Below are 23,416 nucleotides of genomic sequence, written 5' to 3' on the forward strand. Positions count from 1 at the left end.
CATCTCTCATTCTACTTTAGTGTTCGTGGGAAAGGGGCCATAAAGCTCATTCAACATCACCGGGTCTCATATTTTGGATGGAACCAGTGCACTTGCCATGTTATCTTCCGCCAAAAGTCAACAGAAGTTAACACAGATGGGAATGTTGTGGGAAGGCAATTTTTTTACATGGGGCTCTCCTTTGGAGCAAAACAGAGGACAAAGGGCTAAACATTAAACTCGTCGCTTCTCCAGGAAGTTCATCTTGGATGGTTGTGCCCAAAATAATCTTTATTATTATTTTCTTTTGCAGGGAAATAAGTGAACATTTGAACCTAATGTTTAGTTGTCTTTCCACTCGGAAACCAGATCTGGAAAGTTGATGGCTTCCAGCCGGAAGGCAGTATCAAATAAACACAACCAACTAATGCAATCTTCAGCTCCCCCTACAGCTCTCTGTATTTTTTTTTATAAAAAAAATCTATGCATTTGCTTTAGTTTTTTTATCTGATGGTTATGGATAGCTTTTTCACCCTGGTTTCTATACAGATGGTCTCTTGATTTTTGGTTAGGGATTTATTATTATTATTCATTCATTATTTCCTTCTTTTCTTTTTTGGGGTCTGAGTGTTCTTAACAGAAAACAGCACTCACTAAAAAGATTTTTTATTGATGTACATTTATATCAAGGGTCAGCAACCTTTTCCCAGCCATGGGCCGGTCCACCGTCCCTTAGATCATGTGGGGGGCTTGACTATATTTTTTGGGGGAAATGAATGAATTCCTATGCCACACAAATAACCCAGAGATGCATCTTAAATAAAAGCACACATTCTACTCAGGTAAAAACACAATGATTCCCAGACCATCTGCAGGCCGGATTGAGAAGACGATTGAGCCGCATCCGGCCCCCAGGCCTTAGGTTGCCTACCTGATTTATATCCATCTGCCTCTATTAACAGCAAATCCCAGCCTATTGATATTTGCTAGGAAAATGTTATTGTTCACTCATTCTTTCTTTCCTTTTCCAGTCTGAGTGCTCGTATCAGAAAACAGCAGTCACTACCTATATTTATTATTAAAGCACATTTTTATTTATCTGCCTCTTTTAATAACAAATATCATTCTCAGGCAGTATAATGGGTAATTGCACTTCGTATGTAAACAGTTCCTAGAAATGCTGCGTATCGAACTAAAATAACTGCACTTAAGGAAGCATCGCATAGCTTCTGAGAAATGTTGACATTCAGGTTAGTATTTAGCTAGGCCCAGTGGCAGAGCAAGGGCCAACACCAGGTTTGAAGTGGTCCTGGGTTTACCCAGCAGGGGCATGTCTATATTTAATCAATCAATCAATCAATTATTATTTATACCCCACCCATCTGGCTGGGTTTCCCCAGCCACTCTGGGCGGCTCCCAACCAAATATTAAAAACACAATACAGCATCAAACATTAAAAACTTCCCTAAACGGGGCTGCCTTCAGATGTCTTTTAGAAGTCAGATAGTTTTTTATTTCCTTGACATCTGATGGGAGGGCGTTCCACAGGGCAGGCGCCACTACCAAGAAGGCCCTCTGCCTGGTTCCCTGTAACTTCACTTCTCGCAGGGAGGGAACCGCCAGAAAGCCCTCGGCGCTGGACCTCAGTGTCCAGGCTGAATGGCTGAGGCCGCTTAGGGATTTCTCTCCCAATTGGCACCAGGAAGCCACTCCCCCTATACACCAGATGCAGCATGATTTTATAAGGCAGGGGTTCCCAACAAAATTTTCTCGAGGACCCCTCATCGAGCCGCTATTGTGACAAGGACCCCCATTAATTCCTAATCCTAAAATTAAAAAGTGAGAGCCAAATTAAGAGTCTTTTTATATTTTATATTTATACGTTTTTTACAGTTACAACAGAGTACTCCATCAGTATACAGTTAGTTTTAATTTTCAGTTCTTAATGAGATGAGTTAAATCTATCCTTTGAGTCCATTATTTCTGAAATATTAGGTTCCAAACTTGAAACTTTCACTCTGAAATCCGACCGCATGTCGAGCCGATTCCTATATTTGTTTTTCATGAAACACATGGAAGAAAATGCTTGCTTTGTTTACAAACACTACTGTTTTGCAAAGAGGCAGCGCGCGCCAGGGAGGAGGGAGGGGAATGGAGAAGACAGGGTACCTGCGCAGTAGCGCACAAATGAAGCCGACACGCGCAAAGCATCTTGGGGAGGTGAACGTTAGTAGAATGCGCGCGCTGCCTCTTTGCAAAACAGTAGTGTTTATAAAGCGCCACCCAGCGGCATACAGCAGAACTACTGCCTCTAACTAATTCTAGTTTTGTGCTAGACTCTGCTCATGCAGGAAGCGGCCAAAACAAAAAATCTGTTATCATACGAAATATATTTAATATATTTTTTATTCTAATAGCATCTTGCGGACCCCTCTGACATAGCTCGCGGACCCCTGGGGATCCGCGGACCACCTGTTGGGAACCACTGTTATAAGGGGTCCTACCAAAGCGCCAAGGACTTGGCAGCTGCCCAAGGATGCTTGTGCAGCATCTGTTAGGTCACAGCAATTCAACCAATGACCACCTGCCAACCTTAGGATAAGAGTAACTCCACCAATTGCAGTCGGAGGCCCTGAACCATCCATCACTGTCAGAGAACTGCTTGGCTTATTTCAACAAGAGATGTGAGCAAATGCCAACCGGGGCAGGCTTTCCAAGTTCACGGATGGAGCTCTCCAAAGAGGAACAATCTGTCAGAATTAACAACATGTGGAAAATCCTAGCTCCTTCTAATATTTATAATTCTACAGGCACATCTTTCCAAAAGAAAAAGAAAAAAAGGAAGGGCTGCCACATCCTCTTTGACATTACTATTTCAATTGGAAAGAATAACAACAATGCGTTAGCCGGAGACCTCGGTAGTAGCCAACCGCCATATTTGGGCAACAAGTCGGGCTTGTTTTGCGAAGCCAACTGAGGATAGCTATAACAGGATCCAAGGAAGGCCCGGCAGCTTCATTTCTCTCAGAATGCACTGCCGTGCCTATGTATGCAGCCTTGAAAGGGAAAAGCAGGCAGAACATTCAACACCGGCTAATTTAAAGGCCAGATTCTTGAAGCCTTCTGGACAGTGCGGAAACAGAAACTTGTTTGTCAGAGTTCGCCCCCTCTGCTCCTCCAGTTCGCTGATGTGGAAGAGACATTGATTTATTGTCAAGTTCCTAACAAGTATACTTGGACCCAAGTCAGGCCCCTCAATATGACTTACCAATCAAAACAACATAACGTTTAAAACCACATTAAAGGGAGAAGGGGAAAAAACAACACACAACAAAAAGCAGCAGGCATTTAAAAAATCGGGGGGGGGGGGAAGACACCAGCACAGATCTTGGAGGATTAAAAAAAAACAAAAAACAGTGGCACCACAAGCAGTTTAACCACCCACCTCCAAAGCTAAACAGAAACATTTTCTCATCAACTTTTTTAAAAGAACCACTACCCTGGAAGGCTTCCACACAGACAAGAGTTCCACAGTGAAGGCAATATCGCTGAGAAAACTTTCCTCCTTGAGATCCTCAGTCTGGTCTCAGGTGACAAAGAGGTCACATCCACAGAATATATTGGAAGCACATGACTTTGCCCGAAGAATCCTGGGAACTATTGTTTACTCCAGGCATAGGCAACCTTTGCTTTCCAGATGTTTTGGAACTACAACTCCCATGATCCCTAGCTAACAGGGCCAGTGGTCAGGGATCATGGGAGTTGTAGTTCCAAAACATCTGGAGAGGCAAGGTTGCCTATGCCTGGTTTACCCTCACAGCTTAGTATTCATACAATACTAAGCTAGTTGGACCAGTGGTGTGACTTGATATGACTGAGCTTCCTATGTTCTTAAGTTCATTCAGTGAGAAGCTTGGGTTTACTCTGTCATGATACATGGAACCGCTTTAAGCAAGGCCTAGTGCAGACAGTATAACTTTTATCTTTAGAAAACCACAAGGAGCAGGACATAAAAGTGTTTTGGAGAAGGGAAGGCAATGGGGAAAGCCGTAAATTTAAGGGTGAAACACGTACTTTACGTTAGTGTTGGTGCAGATGATGTATTCAATCTCGTCCGAATAAGGGTTCTGAAATGTGAAGCTGCTGGTCCGGATTAGCATCCATTCCCGGTTCTTGGTACGAAAGCGATACATCACAGAGAGCACCTGTCCTTTCAGTTTAACAACCTGCAGAGGCCATTGTAAAAGTCATGGAGAGAAGGTGACGGGGTGTTATCAGTAACCGATATGGGCTGTGCTCCCAAGGAGCAATATATGTGATTGTAGGGGAGCCCTATATACAACGGAAGGCGCTTCTCCTCCTTTTTGCATAGCTCTGTAGACCTTTCAGGTGATGAGGCAAGCTCCTTTTACAACTGAAGGGTAGCTTGCCTCATCCAGCAAAAACGACAGAGAACATTTTGGTAGACAGATCCCTTAAGTACACATAAACACAAAGGGCTCCTTTGCGGGCACTGGCTGGTACCATAGGCCCTTTTCAATATACAGTCCACAGTTCAACCTTAACACCTACTACTGTAGGTTTTTTCATGGAAATAACAGACAGGGCCTATGAATCTTCAAAGCATGGCCTGTCTTGGCATAAGCCTCAGTTTCAAAATGGCCGCCTACTTCCCACTGTGGAGTCCTTTCCTTTCGCCATTTGCATTGGGGTTTCTAAATAAGACTCATTCCATCTTGTTTACCTGAAGAGTAAGTCTCACAGTAAGTCATTATTATATATTTTTTATTTGTATCCTGTTCTTCCTCCCTGGAGTTCAATGAGATTATCTGCTTTCCCCGCCTTTAAACAATCCTATGAGAGTGAGAATCATGGCTGAATAGGAATTTTGAACCCAGGTTTCCCAGTTCCAAGTATGGAGATCCGTCTACCACACAACACTGCCCTTTTGGATTAATTGGTTGAGGGACCTGCTGGTTGGGGAATCTATGGGTGAAGTGGAATCTTCAGTTCCAATAGAAGAGACAGAATTGGAAAAGAGTTCCTTCTTTTTTTCCTTCCCCTTTTACAGTTCCCAGAAATTCAGGCCTGGGAGAAAATAAAACCCAAAGAGCTAATGCATTATTTAAAATAAATCTCTAGCTTCAATCAGATGAGCCATATCCTTTGAACAACAACTTTCTACTGCCACACCCAACAATGGGATCGTAAAATGAAACAGAACAGTGTGTAAATGGCCAGCTGAACTGTTTCCTAACGGGTATTATTAGATAGCCATCCTCTCCAACTTTTGATACAAAATTCTCCTTGTTGTTTTTGGCCTTCAAGTGTCTCATTCAGACTTAATTTTTCCCACCCCTGACGAACAACTTTATCTTTGACAGGAAGTACAAAAACCCTGAAACAGACACTGGCCAAACACTCCAAAATCCCTCACCGCACAGTCTTGCCTTAAACAGCTCCTGATAAGGTCAGCAATTCAAAAACATCTAATTTTCAGTGGCTTATTATACCCACTGTTAATCTTGTAACAACGTACAGTGGTACCTCGCAAGACGAATTTAATTCGTTCTGCAAGTCAATTCGTTTTGCAAAAAATTTGTCTTGAAAATCGCAGTTTCCCATATGAATGCATTGAAATTTCTTTTTCCCCCCATAGGAACTCATTAATTAAATTTCAATGCATTCCTATGGGAAACCACGATTCGCAAGACGAATTTTTCGCAAAACAAATTCATCTTGCGAGTTACCATCAGATCGCAAGATGCATTCGTCTTGCGAAAAATTAGTCTTGCAGGGCATTCGTCTTGCGAGGTACCACTGTATTGATTGTCAGGGCCATTGATGAGATAATCTCAGAGTTGTACATCTTAAAAGGCTCCCTGCATAACAAATCACAGAAATTAAAACAAAAATCTTGGGAGATCAGTTGCTTCCCTGACTTTATTATTATCATCCCACTTTCATTTTTTTGGAAGCAAAAATTGTAGCTATGGATAAATGTCCCTAATAGAACAAAACATTTCTGAGGTGTTTTTTTGTTTTTTTGTTTTTTGCAGATCTGCAGAATGAAGAGGGTAGGGAGAAGGGTAGTGATCTGAGCAGAGTGGGAAAAGGGGTGCAATAGTGCGGACTCAACATGGGATGAAAAAAGTAAGCTGGCCACTAATCTGAATGAGCAAATGGTAATGTACAATAGCTTGGCTGGTAATAATAATAATAATAATAATAATAATAATAATAATAATAATAATAATAATATATTATTTATACCCCACCCACCTGGCTGGGTTTTCCCAGCCACTCTGGGTGGCTTCCAACAGAATATTAAAACACAAGAATCTATTAAGCATTAAAAGCTTCCCTAAATAGGGCTGCCTTCTGGTAAGGAATTTCAGAACTGTTAGCAATTTGAATGGTGAACAACGGCAAGAAATAGCCTGTAAAATAGCAAGCCAGTCAGCAACATGAATGGGAAAAGGAAGGTGACTAAGCTAGTATTGCACATTAACTAGGATTCAAAATACAATGTGAAGTAACTATGCAAAAACTCAATCCTTGCAATAATTACACACACCCTTTGGCTGATAAGATACTGAATAAGGAGTGGCTCTCTTTCACAAGGTAAAAATATTTTGGGAGAATAAACCCGGAATAGTTTTCACCCTTTATATATTGTTGGAAATACAACAGCAAGGATTATTTAATAAGTAACCTTAGGGTTAATTCTGCTAACTGTTTAACTCACCAGCACCCTCTTGGTTGCCAGCAACCAGTCAGAATGCCATGATTCTTGCTGGAGTAGCTCGCGCACTGATTGGCTGTGTAGTTCTGAGGGAGTTTCCTCCTGTATGTGCTGTTGAATATCTTCCTGCTGTGAACTGGGCATGAATCTCTTAGAAATATAAAACCTCTCTGCTTATTAATCCTCCTAATATTTACTCTATCTGATTTACTTTATCCAGTTTCTTTTCTCTCTGAACTTCATTTGCGTTTTTCAAGCCACTCTGTTAACTTATATAACCCATTAAAATTAGCCGTCCACATTTCAACTGGAAAATTTGAATTCCAGTAACGGGACAAAGTCGATACATAGCACTCGCTGTTAAATATGGCAAGAAAAGCATCTGGAAGGTGTGACTGGTAACATGCCAAACTGCTTGGCAAAACACATGCTGGATCAATCAGATTCAATTTGTCGTACAATGACATGAATTCTGATTATATATCACTGGTGCTCTAGAAACCCAAAACTAGGCTTGGAATTGCTTCCATATGTTTGTATGTTTCTGCTGGAGAATCTTTATGCTACTTTTGAATTTTTTGTATTGAAAGCCCAAGTGTTCAGAAATTATACATTTATTCTTGGTGATTTTAAGTAAACAACTTTTTTAAAAAAGCAATTATATCGTAGGGGTGGTATTTTCTAAACATGATAATTGACAACTTAAGTATGTTTGGCCCTGTTTAAATTGGCAGGGAAACACCCACTGACTCCTGCAACGAGAGTTGAGCCAACACAGCGTTTATTCCAAAACGTTGCCTTTTATAAAATTTGGTCAACAGCCTCAAGCAGCAACAAGAGACAGTGACTTCTTCGTGGTGGCTCCAAAGCAATGGAACTCCTTCTGCAGGGATAACCCGCCTCCGTTCTCCCCTTATGGCCTTTAGGGATATTCTTACTGTTCTTTTATGGCAGGGGTGAGGAACCTGTTGGCCCTCCAGAGGTTGTTGGACTCCAACACTCAATGGATTCAGCCAGTATGGCCAATGCTCAGGGATGATGGCGGTTGAATCCCATTAACATTAGCAGAGCCACCTTGGTTTATTGCAACTGCTTGCTGCTTTCAGCTATTTCTGCCATTGGATTTCATGTGTTTTAGAAAATGTCTAAGGAAACACAATGTGTGACATGACATCATTATACTTTGAGTTTCCTTGTCTCTATGGGCCAATGATATGGACTGGGGTGGGCAGCGGATAATTCAGAGCACAATGGCATTGCATCACATGTTGAATCCCACCAGTTGGTATTTGGTAGACCTACACTGTGGCTTGGCATGATGTGACCTAGACTATTGACTTGTTACAGGCCAGTGGCCAATTTTCTTTTTTCTTTTACAACTGAACATGGATTCAAACTTGATTTTTCCACATCTAAACCCAACACTACAGTTGCTGTACCACACTGGTACTTAATATTCAAACTGTAAGCCAGTGTTGTTGGTTCAATGTGATACCAACCCCTTAGTGCCACCACTGGTGTAGACGCCATGTGTGTAATGTGATTGTACATTGACTGTTTAAGGTAGTAATCCAGCAGCCATTTGTGTGTTTATAAAAGCTACTGTGATTCATGAGTGAGTCTGTTTCAGGATTTTAGCATTAACACAGAGAGAGAGACCCAGGCCACCTAATATACCCATTTTTCTTTGTATTATAACCAAGGGTTATATATTTGTCTGTCTATATTATACTTTTATAGTTATATATGCACAATGTATCTATACACGTGGATAACACAACACCCAACAGTGCTGGTGTTGAAAGTAGTATAAAGCAGGATGGGGAATGAGGCTCAGTTTCTAGGTAAAACGTTACCTGCTGGAAGCTCTCTCTTAAATGGCTTTGATCTTCTGGATGGCAGAATTCTATAATGTCTTTCCCCAAAAGGTCCTAGTAAAGCATCCAACAAAGGAGGAAAACAGCAATGTAAAAATTACAAACCAGTTTCCAAACTCCATAGGGCATCAGATAAGCTTCAATATCAGCATAGCTATTATAGATAGATAGATCCAGAGACAAAATGCAACAACCACTCTAAGCAGGATTTGTATTCTTTCAGCTGCTCCAACCTTAAGACCTATGCAGTGAAAGTACTATTATTGTTTACTTTACAGCTACTTTTCTTCCAAGTAGTTTAAGATGGCATACATGCTTCTTCCTTCTCCCCATTTCATCTTCAAAACAACCCTGTGGTGTAAGATAGGCTGAGGGAAAGTCACCCAGTGAACTTCATGACTCGAGTCGGGATTTGAACTCTGGTCTCCCAAGTCCTCGTCCAACACTCTAACCCAGGGGTTGTCAACCTGGTCGCTACTGCCCACTAGTGGGCGTTTCAGGATTCTAGGTGGGCGGTAGGGGGTTCTACGGCACAAGCTGAATCCTCCTTCCATCGAGCACTGGTGGGCGGTAAGGAAATTTAACTATCAAGAAAGATGCATTCATGGGAAAGATGCAAAAATCTATGTCTATGGCCCTTTTAAAAAAATCTATGTCTTTGGCCCTTTTAAAAAAAAATTAACCCCCCTTGCCCTACGTCCGGGTTTCTTCGGACATTTTGCTGATTTGCCGAAAATCCACCCGGCCGTCGCTTTCCTTCCCAATTCCTGGACGTGTCCAGGAGGACCTGGACATATAGCAGCCCTACGTTAGGAGACCTCTACTTCTCTCGCAGAGCTACAATTCCCATAAAGGTAATGAGCAGACCTGGGGTTGATAGCCGATGACGTTGATGCATCTTGGATCCACAAAGGTGATGATTCCGTCCGAGTTGTGTCTGGACAAGAATTCCGTGGGGACAGACATTCCGTTCATGTCCATGCACATTGGAGAACTGGTAACCTGGGGGGGAACAATATGAGATGCTCAATTCCAAGGAAAGGGAAGAAGATCTCCAAGTAGAGCCTGATTTCTGCCTGCAATAAAATCTGTTGAGGTATATCCCGATTTTCAAAACTTCCATCCCAGCCTGTGACTTCCCTCTTACAGCAGGTAACACCATTCAAACACACAAGCAAAAAAGCACAAGGGATATCTAGTGTCCAGCAGAATTAAGAAAGAATAATTCACAGTCCTTTTTCAAGTTGCGCTGTTCCAAGTGTCTCACACAGTAAACAAATACCATACAGAAATAAATCTTAAGTCAACACACTTATTATAAGACGATTAGGACTCTCAGGATGTCGAGTGAAAGCTATTGCTTCATCAAAGTAAAATGGTTTTGTTTAAAATAATCAAAGATCTTTGAAAGCGGTCTAAATAAACCTTGGAGTTGAATTTCAGAATAGTTTTATTGCATTTTGAGCTATGCAAACTGTAATCAACCGCATAAAATAAAAGTCAAAGAGGTTTTTTTAAAATAAAAACATTGTATGCAGTGTTTTCATGCTCACATTGCCTCACAATGTTTCTTATTGAGCCAGCTAGGGGTCTGTTTTAAAACCTGCAGGAAAAGGTGGAACTCTCTCACTCAGCTACTGTAGAGCAGGGGTTGCGAAAATGGCACCCACAGCTGCAAATTCATCTGCAGAAGCCTTCTCTGGTCTCCACAGGGTCAGTTCCCCTCACTGAAATTAGGCTTGAAAGAATCATTCCACATAATGGGTGGTGTTGTGGTATTTGGTTATGAGAGGAGGAAAGTGTGGAGTCCACAGCAGTTCCTCCAGTTTGTAAATGTGCCCACACGCTCCCAAAGCCTGGTGACCCCTGCTCTAGAGGACTGGGCCATTTGCTGGTGAGGACCGAACCCTCTGCGCTGTCCAAATGTACTTCACATTAATGGAAGCACTTTGAGCGGAACTTCCCAGGCTGAACACAACTTCTCCTCTGCCCCAAAGCAGCTGATGGGATAGAAGTGTGACTTCCTTCGCCCACGCCTTCCTCCAAGGAATGCAAGGATCATGTTGCAACTAATGGCTGCAACTAAGCGTACAGCCACATTCAAACAATACAAAAAATGAGCCAAGGTGAGACTTGAACTCATATGCTCCCCACATCCTGCCTTGTGCATGCAATGAGTTTAGAGGGTCCCACTTCTGTTTTTAAACAAGACCTCTCCTCCTCACAGATGGGAGGGGTTGTGAGCGGGAGCCATTTCCGGCGTCAGCAGGGGGCGTGTTCGGCCCCCTGCCTTAGCCTACCTCTGCTGCCGCGCCAAGCCTCTCAGTCAGCCAATAGAGCAGGCTGGTGGGTGGGGTTTAGCTGCATCTAAGCAGCTGCGGCAGCTTTCTGTCCCTCAGTTGGCTTCCTGCTTCCATCGGAGCTCCCTTCCTCCTTCCCTTTAGGTCATCTTTCTTTGCTTTTGACCTTGCTATGGACTTCGGTTGGTTGCCTTGGTTGCCCAAGGGACCTGGTAGGAATTTTTTAATCCATTTGGCTAATTGGAACCAGCCTCTTGGTTTTTTCACCTACCTTGTAGGAATTCATCTCAACTTCCGAGTATTGGCGGTTAGCCATTGGAATATGTGTACAGTGGTGCCTCGCAAGACGAAATTAATTTGTTCCACGAGTCGCTTCGTCTTGCGATAATTTCGTCTTGTGAAGCGCGGTTTGCAGCGGCAAAAAACCCCAAAAAACCACACACAAAAATTGTCTTGCGAAGCACGGGCATAGAAAACTTTGTCTTGCGAGTCACCAAGAACATTGCAAAACGCTTTCGTCTTGCAGGTTTTTCATTGCGCGAGGCATTCGTTTTGCGAGGTACCACTGTACTGTGTTGGAAGATAGGGTGTGACCATCACCTACCCCTCCTCTTTTGGGTATTCCGTTAAAGGAATCCGGTGGTCGTGGATCCTGTCCGATGACCTGCTGGTGCTAGGGCCATGGCACAACCCCCGGTGACGTCAGGGGAAGCTTCCAGTTGTATTTGCATCAACAAGCTCCTCCCACTGTTTGTTAACCCTCAGAATGGCTCCCCGCTGAGTGGGGTGGAGTCATGCATTGCCTGTTCTATCCAAGGCCTAAGCCAATACCTCTCACATGCTGTGTAACCAATAAAGTTGTGGCCTTATTTTGCCCATTAACCTAAAATAATGTGTCTTTGTGTCTTATTTAACCCTATGTGGGTGGCGGGTCCTTGACTCACAATCTACAGTTCCACGTCACATCCAAACGCAGGGAACTGTGCATTTTTTAACCTATGGTTAGTATTCATTAGCCACAACTGAACTGTGGTTACAGATCCTGGCTTGTTCTGACATCATGGTTTAAATAAACTGCAGTCCCCAGAATTTGGGCATCATGCAGAACTGTGGACAGTTTAAAACTTAATGTGGGTGCTTCTGATTTCTTCCTCAGACATGTGAAAGAGGAGAAGGAAGAAGCTCACTGTGGCCTGTGTGTATTTCATACTTAAATTAAAAAAAATAAGGACAGAGTATAGACAGCCATGACTGATAGCATATTTAAAGAGCAGTCCACTCTAACCCTTTCTTGTGGCAGCAACATGGCCGCTGGAGAGTTCTGGGAATGCAAAGGACTTTACAAGGAAATCAGTAAATTATTTTTCAGGCTGCAAGCAATATCTCTTTCCAATGACCTCTTCTCTATACCCCACAGCGCCAGATCGGTTTCTCAGGTACAGACAGCACGTACAATGTTCCTTTCCTTTCCTTAAAACTGTCCCCTAAACAGCAAGTCAGTCTAAGGAAAAACAAGACTTCCAGCTGAATAATTTACTTCCTGGGGAAAAGAGTTCATAATTTCTGCTCCCTCCAACTTCTCTGCGATTAAACCTGCCCTTATCCCATCGCAGGCCATGATCTCCTCGGCTGCTCACAGTGAGCCTTATATAAGAGATGTTTGGTTGCTCCATATGGAAAACAGTTTGTTTTGGCAGCTGTATCATCTGCAAAACACCCACACTGGCTCCCTTCATCTCCAGCACTTTGGGGTCTTCAAGTGTGATTAAGACCACAGTGCAAAGATGCACTTCCTTGGAAGTACGGATGGGAGAGGAATTCGATTGTTTGCATTTCAGTGAGAAATCATCTATTTTGCACTTCTCAAAACAACATGTGAACTGAAACACAACTACCCTTAGAAATTTGCACTTAGAATCATAGAATTGGAAGGGATCCCCAAGGGTTTTCTAGTCCACACCCCCAAGCAATGCAGGAATCTCAGCTAAAGCATCCATAACAGATGACCATCTAATCTCTGCTTCAAAACCTCCAAGGAAGGTAGGAACTTCTCCAAGTTTTGCAATGCAGCTCTTCAGTTAAACGGTGTGACCAAAAACACGTTTAACAGTGAAAAAATTATGTATAAACGCATTATATTTGGGTTAATTGCTTGGAAAATATGTACGCCAATCAAAACTGCATAGAAAAATGTGTGATAAGAAAAAAAGTGCACTAAAATCTCAAGATTTTAATGAGGTTTTTAAAAGTGCAGTTTGATGAGGAAATGCGGAAAATGAATTTAAGATTGGAAAAGCTGGGAGAAGACCGGGGAGAGGGGAAGACGGAAGAGGAATGGAAGAAATTTAGAGTGTATTATAAAAAATATTGTAGAATTGATATATGAAGAGAAATATAAGCAATTGAGTACGTTGCAGGTTATGAAATAAGAGAAAGAAATTTAAAATATAGATTAGAATGTGATAACGGAAGGTAAAGTGTAAGAAAAAATTGTAATAATTGTAATTAAGTATAGAAAATACGAGTAGAACCTGCGAAGAATGATATGCAATGAACCGTTAGAAAAGGAGCTCGGGGAAGTCCATGATTGATTTAGAAAATGAGTTTTTAAATAAGATTTATTTGTTGTTATGATGTTTAATGTTGTCTTTTTTTTCTTTTTCTTTTTGGGCTGATATGATGTGTGAATATGGTGTTATATATAGAGGTAATTAATGGTTTTTTTCTTTATATAATAGAAAATCCTAATAAAAAATATTATTTAAAAAAGGGAAGTTTGCTCTTCCAAAACCAGTGGGTGCAATAACTGAACCAAGCCCCTTTCAGCTGCACGTCTAAGGTTCCACCCACACTGATGCTTTTTACTTTGCGAGGGATTGCTGTATTCGTATTTTTCACAAACCCAACTGTCGCTCAAGGGTAACTGTGCATTTCTTCACCACGCAACTGTGCGACACACATCGCCGATGGTTATAACCGTGCGGGTGACGTTTGAAAGGTACTTTTTACGCAAAAGTTCATTTCTGTATAGGATGTGCTAGCATTTTCCTACTTTGCCCGCTGAATGCACATGCACCTGAACGTTAATGCATGTACACCTGAACATAGCTATTTAATATTAAATGAATATTGAGGTCATTCTCAAGTTGAACCCCCTGCCTTGTAAGGAGGATGTGATTTGGGTTAGGTTGCAGGGGTGTAGGAAGACCTTGGGGTACTTTTGAAGACCTTTGGCTTCATTTTTGCCGCTGGGAGAAGGACCCTGCACTTAGTTATTATCAACCCGTCATATGGACAATCGAAAAATTGGGTACGTAGTGCATGGTACAACGCACTAATGAACGCTCACCACAAACATAATCTGTAGCACCATCAACATTTTCCATTTGTGGTTTCTGACCGCAGAGAAATGTGCAATGCAGAGTGTGTTGAAAAAAGACCCCCTGTCTGCCAAAAGGAGGAGGAACTTGGAATACAATCACAAACATCCCCCTCCCTCCCCAGTGAACAGTGAAGGTTTAGGGAAATGGGCTTCAAATTAAGCACAGCTGCAGAGGTCCACACTGAGAGGCAGCATCCCCCCCCCCAAAAAAAACTCAATAAAAAATACGGCCACCTTCAAGTTGTTAAGATAAAGAGAGATGATAAAACATCCATCCCATAGATTCACTCTCAGCCGCCTGAGCTTAAAGTTTAAAAGATGGGAGCGGGGAGGAAAGGCGGTGGGATTGATGTCAAATCTGTTGGGCAGGACTGTGTGGTTGGTTCACATGGAAGTACAATGACAACACATGTCAAACAGCCATCATAAAACAGCTTCTGAAGAATCCATGTAAAACAGGGCTCATGGGCCGGAAGCAGCCCACGAGTCGCCCCCAAACCGAGCTGCCCGCTCGGTGAGTCCCAGCGCGCTGCGCTAAACCGGCACAGTGCAGCATGGGGACTCGCTTCCGCGGCTCTGGAAATCACTTCTGTACATGCCCAGATGCTGGAAATCGTGTCTGTGCATGTCCGCGGCGCTGGAAATTGCTTCTGCGCATGCCCAGATGCCAAAAACCACACCTGCGCAGAAGCGATTTCTGGCGTCTGGGCATGCGCAGAAGCGATTTCCAGCGCCGCGGACATGTGCAGATGCGATTTTTGGCGTCACGCTGCACCAGCCCAGCCCACAGAGGACCTCCGCAGGAGTGATCCGGCCCATGCCTGGTAAGCCTTGCCGAGTAGCTTCATCTTACAATTACTGTAGCTGCATCTTATGTGGAAGCACCAGTATAACAGTTCCACACACATAAGCTAAGGAGCTGCCGTCCAGGGATGAAGCCACCTGCTTTGTATAATCAGGGACAAGTTCACGACTGCTGCAAGGCAATGAGTGCGAAAGCCTTTACTTTCAAACAAGACACGATTTAGGATCAGAGTATTTGAAAGGGAACTGTTGGATTTTGACAACCTCTTGTTAAGGTCTGCTGATCACATAATAGGTGAGATTTTATGTGGCGTTCCAGTGGTCCATGGCATAAACATACAGACACTGTTGAAAACATTTTAAAGTATTTACCTGAAGCCTCCCGATTGCCACGAGGCAATATTTGCTGCCTTGTCCCACCTCGGCATCTTCTTCTGGTATGGTCATTCCTGAAAACAACAACAATGTAATAATTCCACTGTTATACAGACCCTCCTTGCTCTAGCAAGTGAATATGGTGATAGAGCCTTTCGAGGTTTATTTTGGTTTAAGATAACACAGAGGAAGTCAGGGAATGAAGGAAATAATCCAACAGAGGCTGGGTACGTCTTTTTTCTTTTATGGGGTTCCCGCTTCACGCTAGCAGTTTATATAGCAGCACATTTTCACAAAAAAAATTATTTGCATTTTAATTAAGTGCTAATTGTTGCATTTCAGCTGGTTTAATGTATTTTGTTGACATCCGAAGTTTGCAAGCCAAACTGACGGGGTCAGAAATAAGCATTGCTGTGATCAATGAAGATTGCTCCCAGGGTGCATTCATGTATTATATTTGCTTCATTAGGGCAGTTTTGTTTTTTGCTTTTATTGTAGAACAAGAACTCTGCATTTTCTTTAAAAACAACAACAACAACAACGGATCACCGACATATTCTGTCATACTGAAAAGGAACCAGCAAACTGAAAAAACATGTGGGTGTTTCATTACGCTTTGTGTGTTTCCAACCTTTTAAATAGGATTTAATGTTCTAAACATGAAAAGAATAGAAAGGCATTCCAGAATACTATTTTTGGTGCCTCGGGGTTGCACAAATAGCGATGTTGGGTACATTAGTTGCCCACTAGTTTTCAAAATCTTTAACTAATCAGATTACCCAAAATGTGTTTTGGGGCCATAAACTTCCTACAAATGCTTGAGTGATTCTAAGCTATTTAAAGCCCCGTTCCCCAGAGTTTCTTAGATTCACGTCGCACAAGAGTTATGAATTGCTCAGAAACATATTTTGGCATATTAGTCAAGTGGATTAGAAAGCAAGCCAGTATTTTGAAAAGAAATTCAATTCAAAGTATTTTAATCTCTTCTATATGGGCAGTAGTGTGTGTGTAAGAGAGGGGGGAGGGAGGGAGGATTTGGGGGGCCCTTGCACACAGCACCCTCACCTGGAAGAATCAGGCCATGCAAACATCTGCATCTGAATTTTGAATATTCTGTGCAAAGTGGAAATGGTAGCACTATAAATCTGGTGGCCCCTCTTGCTGGTCATGGGGCCCTGGCATTGCCCACTGCTCTCCCTTAAATACCGGGTGTGACGGAATGGCCTGGTGGGCAAAAGAACTCCAGGGTGCAGAGAGTTAAACCCCAACCTCCTGGATAAATGACACATTCCATTCCTGAGGGGCGGGACTGCCAGGGTTTTAAAAGGAATGGGAGGGAGTTAATTTGGAGAGAGAGTTGTGGGAGCGAGGGAGAGGGGGTTAGGCAATTGGCAGTTGGGAGTTAGGGAGTTGGTAGAGAGTAGAGTGTTAAAGAGGGATGCAGGAGCTGTATGAAGAAAACTGTGTTAAATAAAAAGAAGATAGGTGCTTTTAAGAACCAAAGAAACTCATGTTTATAAGTTAAATAATAAAGTTAATTGTGCTTAAACGTTCACTGACTCGGCAGTGTCTCAGTACCTTCAGAGGTGTGACAAAGAGGGGAGAACAAAGCTTTCCTGGAGAAGAGGAAACTGTTTGCTGTTTCTCCTGTCATACAAAGGGCTGGTTAGCGAAGCCGAAGGAGCCACATAGTTGCCTAAGGGAGAGGCACACTGTAGCAGTAGGGATCCCAGGGAGGGAGACCCCACTGGTGGCCATAGGTTTCGAACGCAGAGCCTGAGGTACTCTGGAGACAAGTCCAATTTGGACTCTGGAGGTTTTTTTTTTCTCCTGTTTGTGGAGAAGCACAGGGAGAGCCTCTGAGGTTAAAGCAGTGAGGTGGGGGATCCATCACATTTTTGGTGGCAGCGTCGTGATCTGAATCCACAACCAAAGTTGAAGTTTGTGGGAGTTTTAAAACGATATTTTCCAGAGAAGGAAAATGGCACATTTAAGAAAAGCAAGAGAGGCTAAAGGGGATGAGAGGACAGAAGGGACTGAGGGGAGCCCAAATTCTGAATTAGAGCTTATGAGACTGAGAATTGAGATGTCTAGAATTGAAGCTGAGAGGGAAAAGGAAAAGATAGCGGCTGAGGAGAGAATGCAGTCTGAGAAATTAAAAACACAATTGGAGCAGGAGAGATTGCAAGCAGAAAAGGAGATGCAGCTGGGGAGAATGCGTTTGGAAGAGATTCAATTGAGAGGAGAGGTATCTCCAAATAGAGAAAATGTGGAGGTTACCTCAGCAAACCTCAAGAGATTCCCAAAATATGTAAATGGGGATGATGCCGAAAGCTTTCTATTCAGTTTCGAACGCATTTGTCAGGAATTAAAAATAGCTGAGGCGGACTGGATGATGTATCTGAGGCCTCAAATATGTGGCATCTTGAGTGAAATATACTCAGACTTAAGGGATACTGAACTATCCAGTTATGAGATATTTAAGCAGCGGGTGAGAGTACGCTGTGGGCTAACTGCTGACCAAAGCCGAAAAGCCTTTAGAGAACTAAAAAGAGGTCCCAAAGAGACATTTTCTCAGCTGGCAAGCAAGCTAGATCGTTTGCTGGACAGGTGGATTCAGGGGAGCGGGGTGACAAGCTTCCAAGAATTAAAACAGCTAATTTGTGTGGAACAGTTTTATAAACACGTCCCTATGAATCTACGCTGGTTTATTAAAGACAAAAGGCTGATGGATGTGGCCAAAATGGCTTTAATATTAGATGAGATTGAAGGAGATTGTCCTGAAATGCTGATTCCAAGGCAGTGGCCAAAGAACAGGCAGCTGAAGCCTTATGAAAAGGAGGAGAAAGCAGGGAGGGCTCCAAACACAGAAGACACTCCAGTAGTCAGAAAAATATCTTGCTATTTTTGTGGATTAGAAGGTCACATAAGATCAAGATGCCCGCAATTAGCAAAAAAACAAAATGCCAACACGGCTACCAAGTCAGTAAAGTTGCTAACCCAAGCTGAGGAAAAAAAATCACCTGAGGAAAGTAACCCCGAATCAACTGTCAGTGCCTCAGAGACTGTGGCTAACATAAGGCAGGTCTGGAAAGCTGATCAGGGGATTAATAAAGACTTTATGGAGCCAGTGATTTTAAATAGTCAAGAATATTTGGGTTTACGTGACACAGGTGCAGAAGTGAGTCTGGTTAGATCACACTGTGTGACACAGGATCAGTACCTTAAAGACCAAACTTTTAGTCTGAAGGGAATATGGGGTCCTGAGTTCGAGGTTCCGGTAGCAGAAGTGGATATATTTTATAATAGCGTGAGGAGAAAATGGAAAGTGGGCGTCTGGGATAACATCGATACACCAATTCTGATAGGCAATGATGTGATCAAGCCTGAATTTAAGGTTCAAGTTATCACTAGAGCACAAACCTCCACAAAAGGGAATCCATTAACTGCAGTAGAAGAGGCCCAAGCCGATCCTGAGGGGAACGGAATGTTGGGGAGAATGTCAGTTATAACCACCATAACTGCCAACAGGGCCCAGTTACTAGCAGAACAAAGGGAGGATGAAACTCTGAAGGGACTGTGTGAAGAAGATAAAGGGCAGTACGGCACAGTGGTGTCAGTAGAAAGGCCCAGGGTTTCTTGTATAAAGGAGGAACCACTAATTAGTAAATCTGAGACAGGCAAAACTGCAGCGGAGTGGGAAAGCAAAGAGCAATCAGTGTTGCCAGAGAAGACCAGTCTGCAAGAGCTGCAATTGGCACATGATGCCCCCACAACAACGCATTTTGAAATAAGCCAAAAGGAGAGAGTCCAAAACCAAATTTACTGGACTGCTATAAACAAAGACACCGGAGGTTCTAAAAGTGAGAACAGTTTTATTTTAGACCTCGGGGACAGAGCCCTAGGATTACCAGAGGAGATTCCTTTGAGAGAAAACATAAATAAGACTGTGTTAAAAGTCCATGGAAATGATTTAGCAAGTCAGAGCTTACATAAGGAGCTCATAGCCGACTTGGGTATGAAGAAGGTGTTGCCACTTGGTGGAGTTAGCTGTGTAGAGACTGCAAATAACTTTCTGCAAGCCAAAGAGCTTATTGAAAAGAATGAGGGAACACCGACCTCGTCTGTAACACCTTATCCTAACCACCAACAGTACTGTGTGGAAGAGCGTTGCCAACCATTTGTGTTAAGTTCCGACTTGATTAGTCGGGAAGGCAAATACAGCCCTTCTGAGCTGGTTGATGGGCAGCAAACCAGTGCACTTTTACAACTATTTCTGCCTGAATGGAAGGAGGAAGAGAGCGTGGCACATCCAGTGATTATATCTAGCATGCTGGAGCTGCTTCGCTATGTGCCAGAGACTAAGAGGCAAGCTGTAAGCAGAGAGCAAAGGGCACAGCAATGTTCGACATCAGGGGTTGTATACCTCATGATGAACGGGAATCCCGTGTGTGGCAAAGGAGCAGCTCGAATATGTAAACATGCTCCTCATTCGTCCTCTTGTGATCCTGCTAAGGCTGAGTATGTTCCAGCGAGGAGTCGGAAACAGCGCGAGGCCCACAGGAAAAGGATCGCCCGAAAGCGAAAGCGGCTTGAGATTTGCTTGCGCCGGACTATTGCACTGAGAGGCATGTTCCAGTACCATCTGAAACTGTCTGCAGAGTCGTCAGTGCGAGGCAGAAGATCTGCTCAACGCATGGCCGGTGCAGCGCAAAGAAGGAAAAGCGATGCGGCAGGAGGAGGAAAAAGGGCGTGTTAAAGGCAACAGTTTTCTTCCAATGCAGAGACGTCAGGAGTCCCACTGACTAACACAGCTAAGGACAATCTTATGCACCACTTATCGAGACTTATTCCTTCTAAAGTCATCATTGACTGGTGGGAGGAGGGTTTCTTTTTATTTATTAGGTGTCGCAAGAAGAATTGCTGAGAACAAGTGCCTTCATCGTTTGGGGAGGATCTACTGTACTTTTGTGGACGGTGATAACATGATCTTTTTAAAGACAGCAATGTATTTAAAGGTTGCTTGAATGTAGAAAATGTTTATTGTATAGTTTTTAGGAAATACCCCAAATTTTAATAGAAGGAAAGGTTTAACCTTGCTGTATATGTACATAGGTGGGTATTATTGGGAAAATGCATTCTATTTCTTTTGAAATGTTAAAGTGTATAGTGCATATGTAAGTGTGTATATCTGAAGTCTAGGTTAACTGCAGCTATAGGTATAAGTTTAGCAGGGGAATTGAGAGTTGCAACACAGGTTTGTGTAAACAGCGCACCTGGGGGGAAGGTAAGCCAGGGAATTCCCGACTCTATCTCCTTGCTTCGGCATTACTCTGATAATTTTGAGTATGCCTGCGCAAGGGTTTTCGGGGGAGGGGAGAAAATGTGACGGAATGGCCTGGTGGGCAAAAGAACTCCAGGGTGCAGAGAGTTAAACCCCAACCTCCTGGATAAATGACACATTCCATTCCTGAGGGGCGGGACTGCCAGGGTTTTAAAAGGAATGGGAGGGAGTTAATTTGGAGAGAGAGTTGTGGGAGCGAGGGAGAGGGGGTTAGGCAATTGGCAGTTGGGAGTTAGGGAGTTGGTAGAGAGTAGAGTGTTAAAGAGGGATGCAGGAGCTGTATGAAGAAAACTGTGTTAAATAAAAAGAAGATAGGTGCTTTTAAGAACCAAAGAAACTCATGTTTATAAGTTAAATAATAAAGTTAATTGTGCTTAAACGTTCACTGACTCGGCAGTGTCTCAGTACCTTCAGAGGTGTGACAAAGAGGGGAGAACAAAGCTTTCCTGGAGAAGAGGAAACTGTTTGCTGTTTCTCCTGTCATACAAAGGGCTGGTTAGCGAAGCCGAAGGAGCCACATAGTTGCCTAAGGGAGAGGCACACTGTAGCAGTAGGGATCCCAGGGAGGGAGACCCCACTGGTGGCCATAGGTTTCGAACGCAGAGCCTGAGGTACTCTGGAGACAAGTCCAATTTGGACTCTGGAGGTTTTTTTTTTCTCCTGTTTGTGGAGAAGCACAGGGAGAGCCTCTGAGGTTAAAGCAGTGAGGTGGGGGATCCATCACACCGGGCAACAACATACACCTTGGCAGACTTGGCATGGGTGGAGCTGGTTGAGAGGTAACAGCGTAAAGGTAACAACGGCAGGTTCTACTTGTGGGTTTCCGACAGGGATCTTGTTGGCTCCTATGAGAACAGGGTGCTGGACTAGTTGGGCCGTCGATCTGATCCAGCAGTGCTCTTATACAGCTAGTGCCTTGGCAAACGTGTGAGACTTTGGCGTGAGTCGAAGAGCAAGAACTAGAGGACAGCTATTCTTCAAAGTTACATGAATGTTTTGTGACCAGGTGGAATGGTCGCTGAGGGTAGCACTTCTGGAAGAGGAGAAGCCAAGTGTCCACCAGTCATTTGGCATAATGGTAAGTTTAGTGAGCCAGTGTGACATACAGTGGTATCTTGGTACTCAAACGGCTTGGCTCCCGAACGCCGCAAACCCAGAAGTGAGTGTTCCAGTTTGCGAACGTTTTTCAGAAGCCGGATGTCCGACGCGGCTTCCGCAGCTTAACGGATTAAGTTCGAGAACCAAGGTACCACTGTAGTAGTGTTTGGCGTCAGAGATATTCCTACTGCTGTTGCTTCATTCACTATTCTCATCGCCACGGCCTTAGCCATAGCTGCCAAGTTTTCCCTTTTCTCGCGAGGAAGCCTATTCAGCATAATGGAAAATCCCTTTAAAAAAGGGATAACTTGGCAGCTATGGCCTTAGCGCAGCTGTTGTCTTCCTAGTATAGTCACATGTATGTTCCCAGCCAGTGAGGGAATCGTATAGTGAACAGGATGGCATAACTACATCACAAAGCCAACCAGATTGGGCTAGGGGATGAGCTCACTAAAGGCAAACGAAGTCCGTCGAACAGAGTGCAGTGCAAATGACCAGGCAGACATTTTCAAAAAACAGTTTGCCTACTGTAAATGCAAAGAAACATAAATAAATGTCCCAAACCGAAACCTGGTTGAGAAATGAGGTTTTCGTTAGATGGCAAGGGGGGGGGGCGAGTAGATTAAATTTAAGTAGCAGATACTATTAAAGCAACACCATGCTGGAAAATTTATTAGCTGTGCTATCCCATCATATGCACAACTCATAAGAAATCGAGTAATTGGTCTGGTATTAATTCATGACTCAATAGACTCACTAAACCTTTCAGAGCATATATATATATATATATATATATATATATATATATATATATATATGTGTGTGTGTGTGTGTGTGTGTGTGTGTGTGTGTGTGTGTGTGTGCCAAAAAATTAATCCAGTCACAACTCAGGTGCTACTATTGGTAAAAGTCCACCATTTATATTTCTGGCTTGGATAAAAAGTCTTTCTTCTCCTGGCTGATAGTTGCAAATAAGTCACATTTTAACATTAACATGGATTTAAGGTGGATTACAACTTTTGTAATGTTACATATAATTTTGCATACATATATGGGTACACCAGGAAGACTGATGCCTGCCCATTATTTCATATTGGAAGCAAGGTTGAACCCAAATGCCAACCCCACACACCCCATTTCACAGCACCATATGGGTGTGGTATTTTGCATATTGTGCAATGGGTAGAATTTGTTGTCATTGTGGAAGTGGGATTGCCGTTGGGGTATGTAGGTAGTGCTTCTATTTAAATGACAGTAGTTATTTCTAAATATGTATCTATCAATACAGATTAGTCCATGCAAAAATTTTTTTGCAGACCTGTCTTCTTTTGCCCTTTTTGGCCACTGTTCTTCCATGAAGGTGGCTAAAGGCAAGCAACAATCTCCTAACCTCAATGTCCCCTCCCATTTGCAAATATTGAGATAATATCATTGAGCTCCTTTTCAGGGCTGTTGTAAAGATGGCTGGGCTAATGTAGATCATATACTTTGAGTAGTCAAAGGCTAGAGACA

At 43.0% G+C, this 23,416-nt stretch overlaps 1 protein-coding gene across 3 annotated transcripts in view; it reads right to left on the reverse strand.

Annotated features, from left to right (window-relative positions):
* ARNT2 (aryl hydrocarbon receptor nuclear translocator 2) overlaps positions 1 to 23,416 on the reverse strand; it is a 147,014-nt gene that overhangs the window by 29,909 nt on the left and 93,689 nt on the right. For all 3 annotated transcript variants that reach the window (XM_088656510.1, XM_035131344.3, XM_088656511.1), the window contains 4 exons: positions 15,460 to 15,536; positions 9,469 to 9,603; positions 8,581 to 8,655; positions 4,054 to 4,205 (listed from right to left, as the gene is read on the reverse strand). In XM_088656510.1, the coding sequence (XP_088512636.1) occupies positions 4,054 to 4,205; positions 8,581 to 8,655; positions 9,469 to 9,603; positions 15,460 to 15,536 (439 nt within the window). The remainder of the gene's footprint in view (positions 1 to 4,053; positions 4,206 to 8,580; positions 8,656 to 9,468; positions 9,604 to 15,459; positions 15,537 to 23,416) is intronic.

Source organism: Zootoca vivipara, chromosome 13 (genome assembly GCF_965207765.1).
Source record: "Zootoca vivipara chromosome 13, rZooViv2.hap1.1, whole genome shotgun sequence".
In the NCBI taxonomy this organism is placed as follows: domain Eukaryota; kingdom Metazoa; phylum Chordata; class Lepidosauria; order Squamata; family Lacertidae; genus Zootoca; species Zootoca vivipara.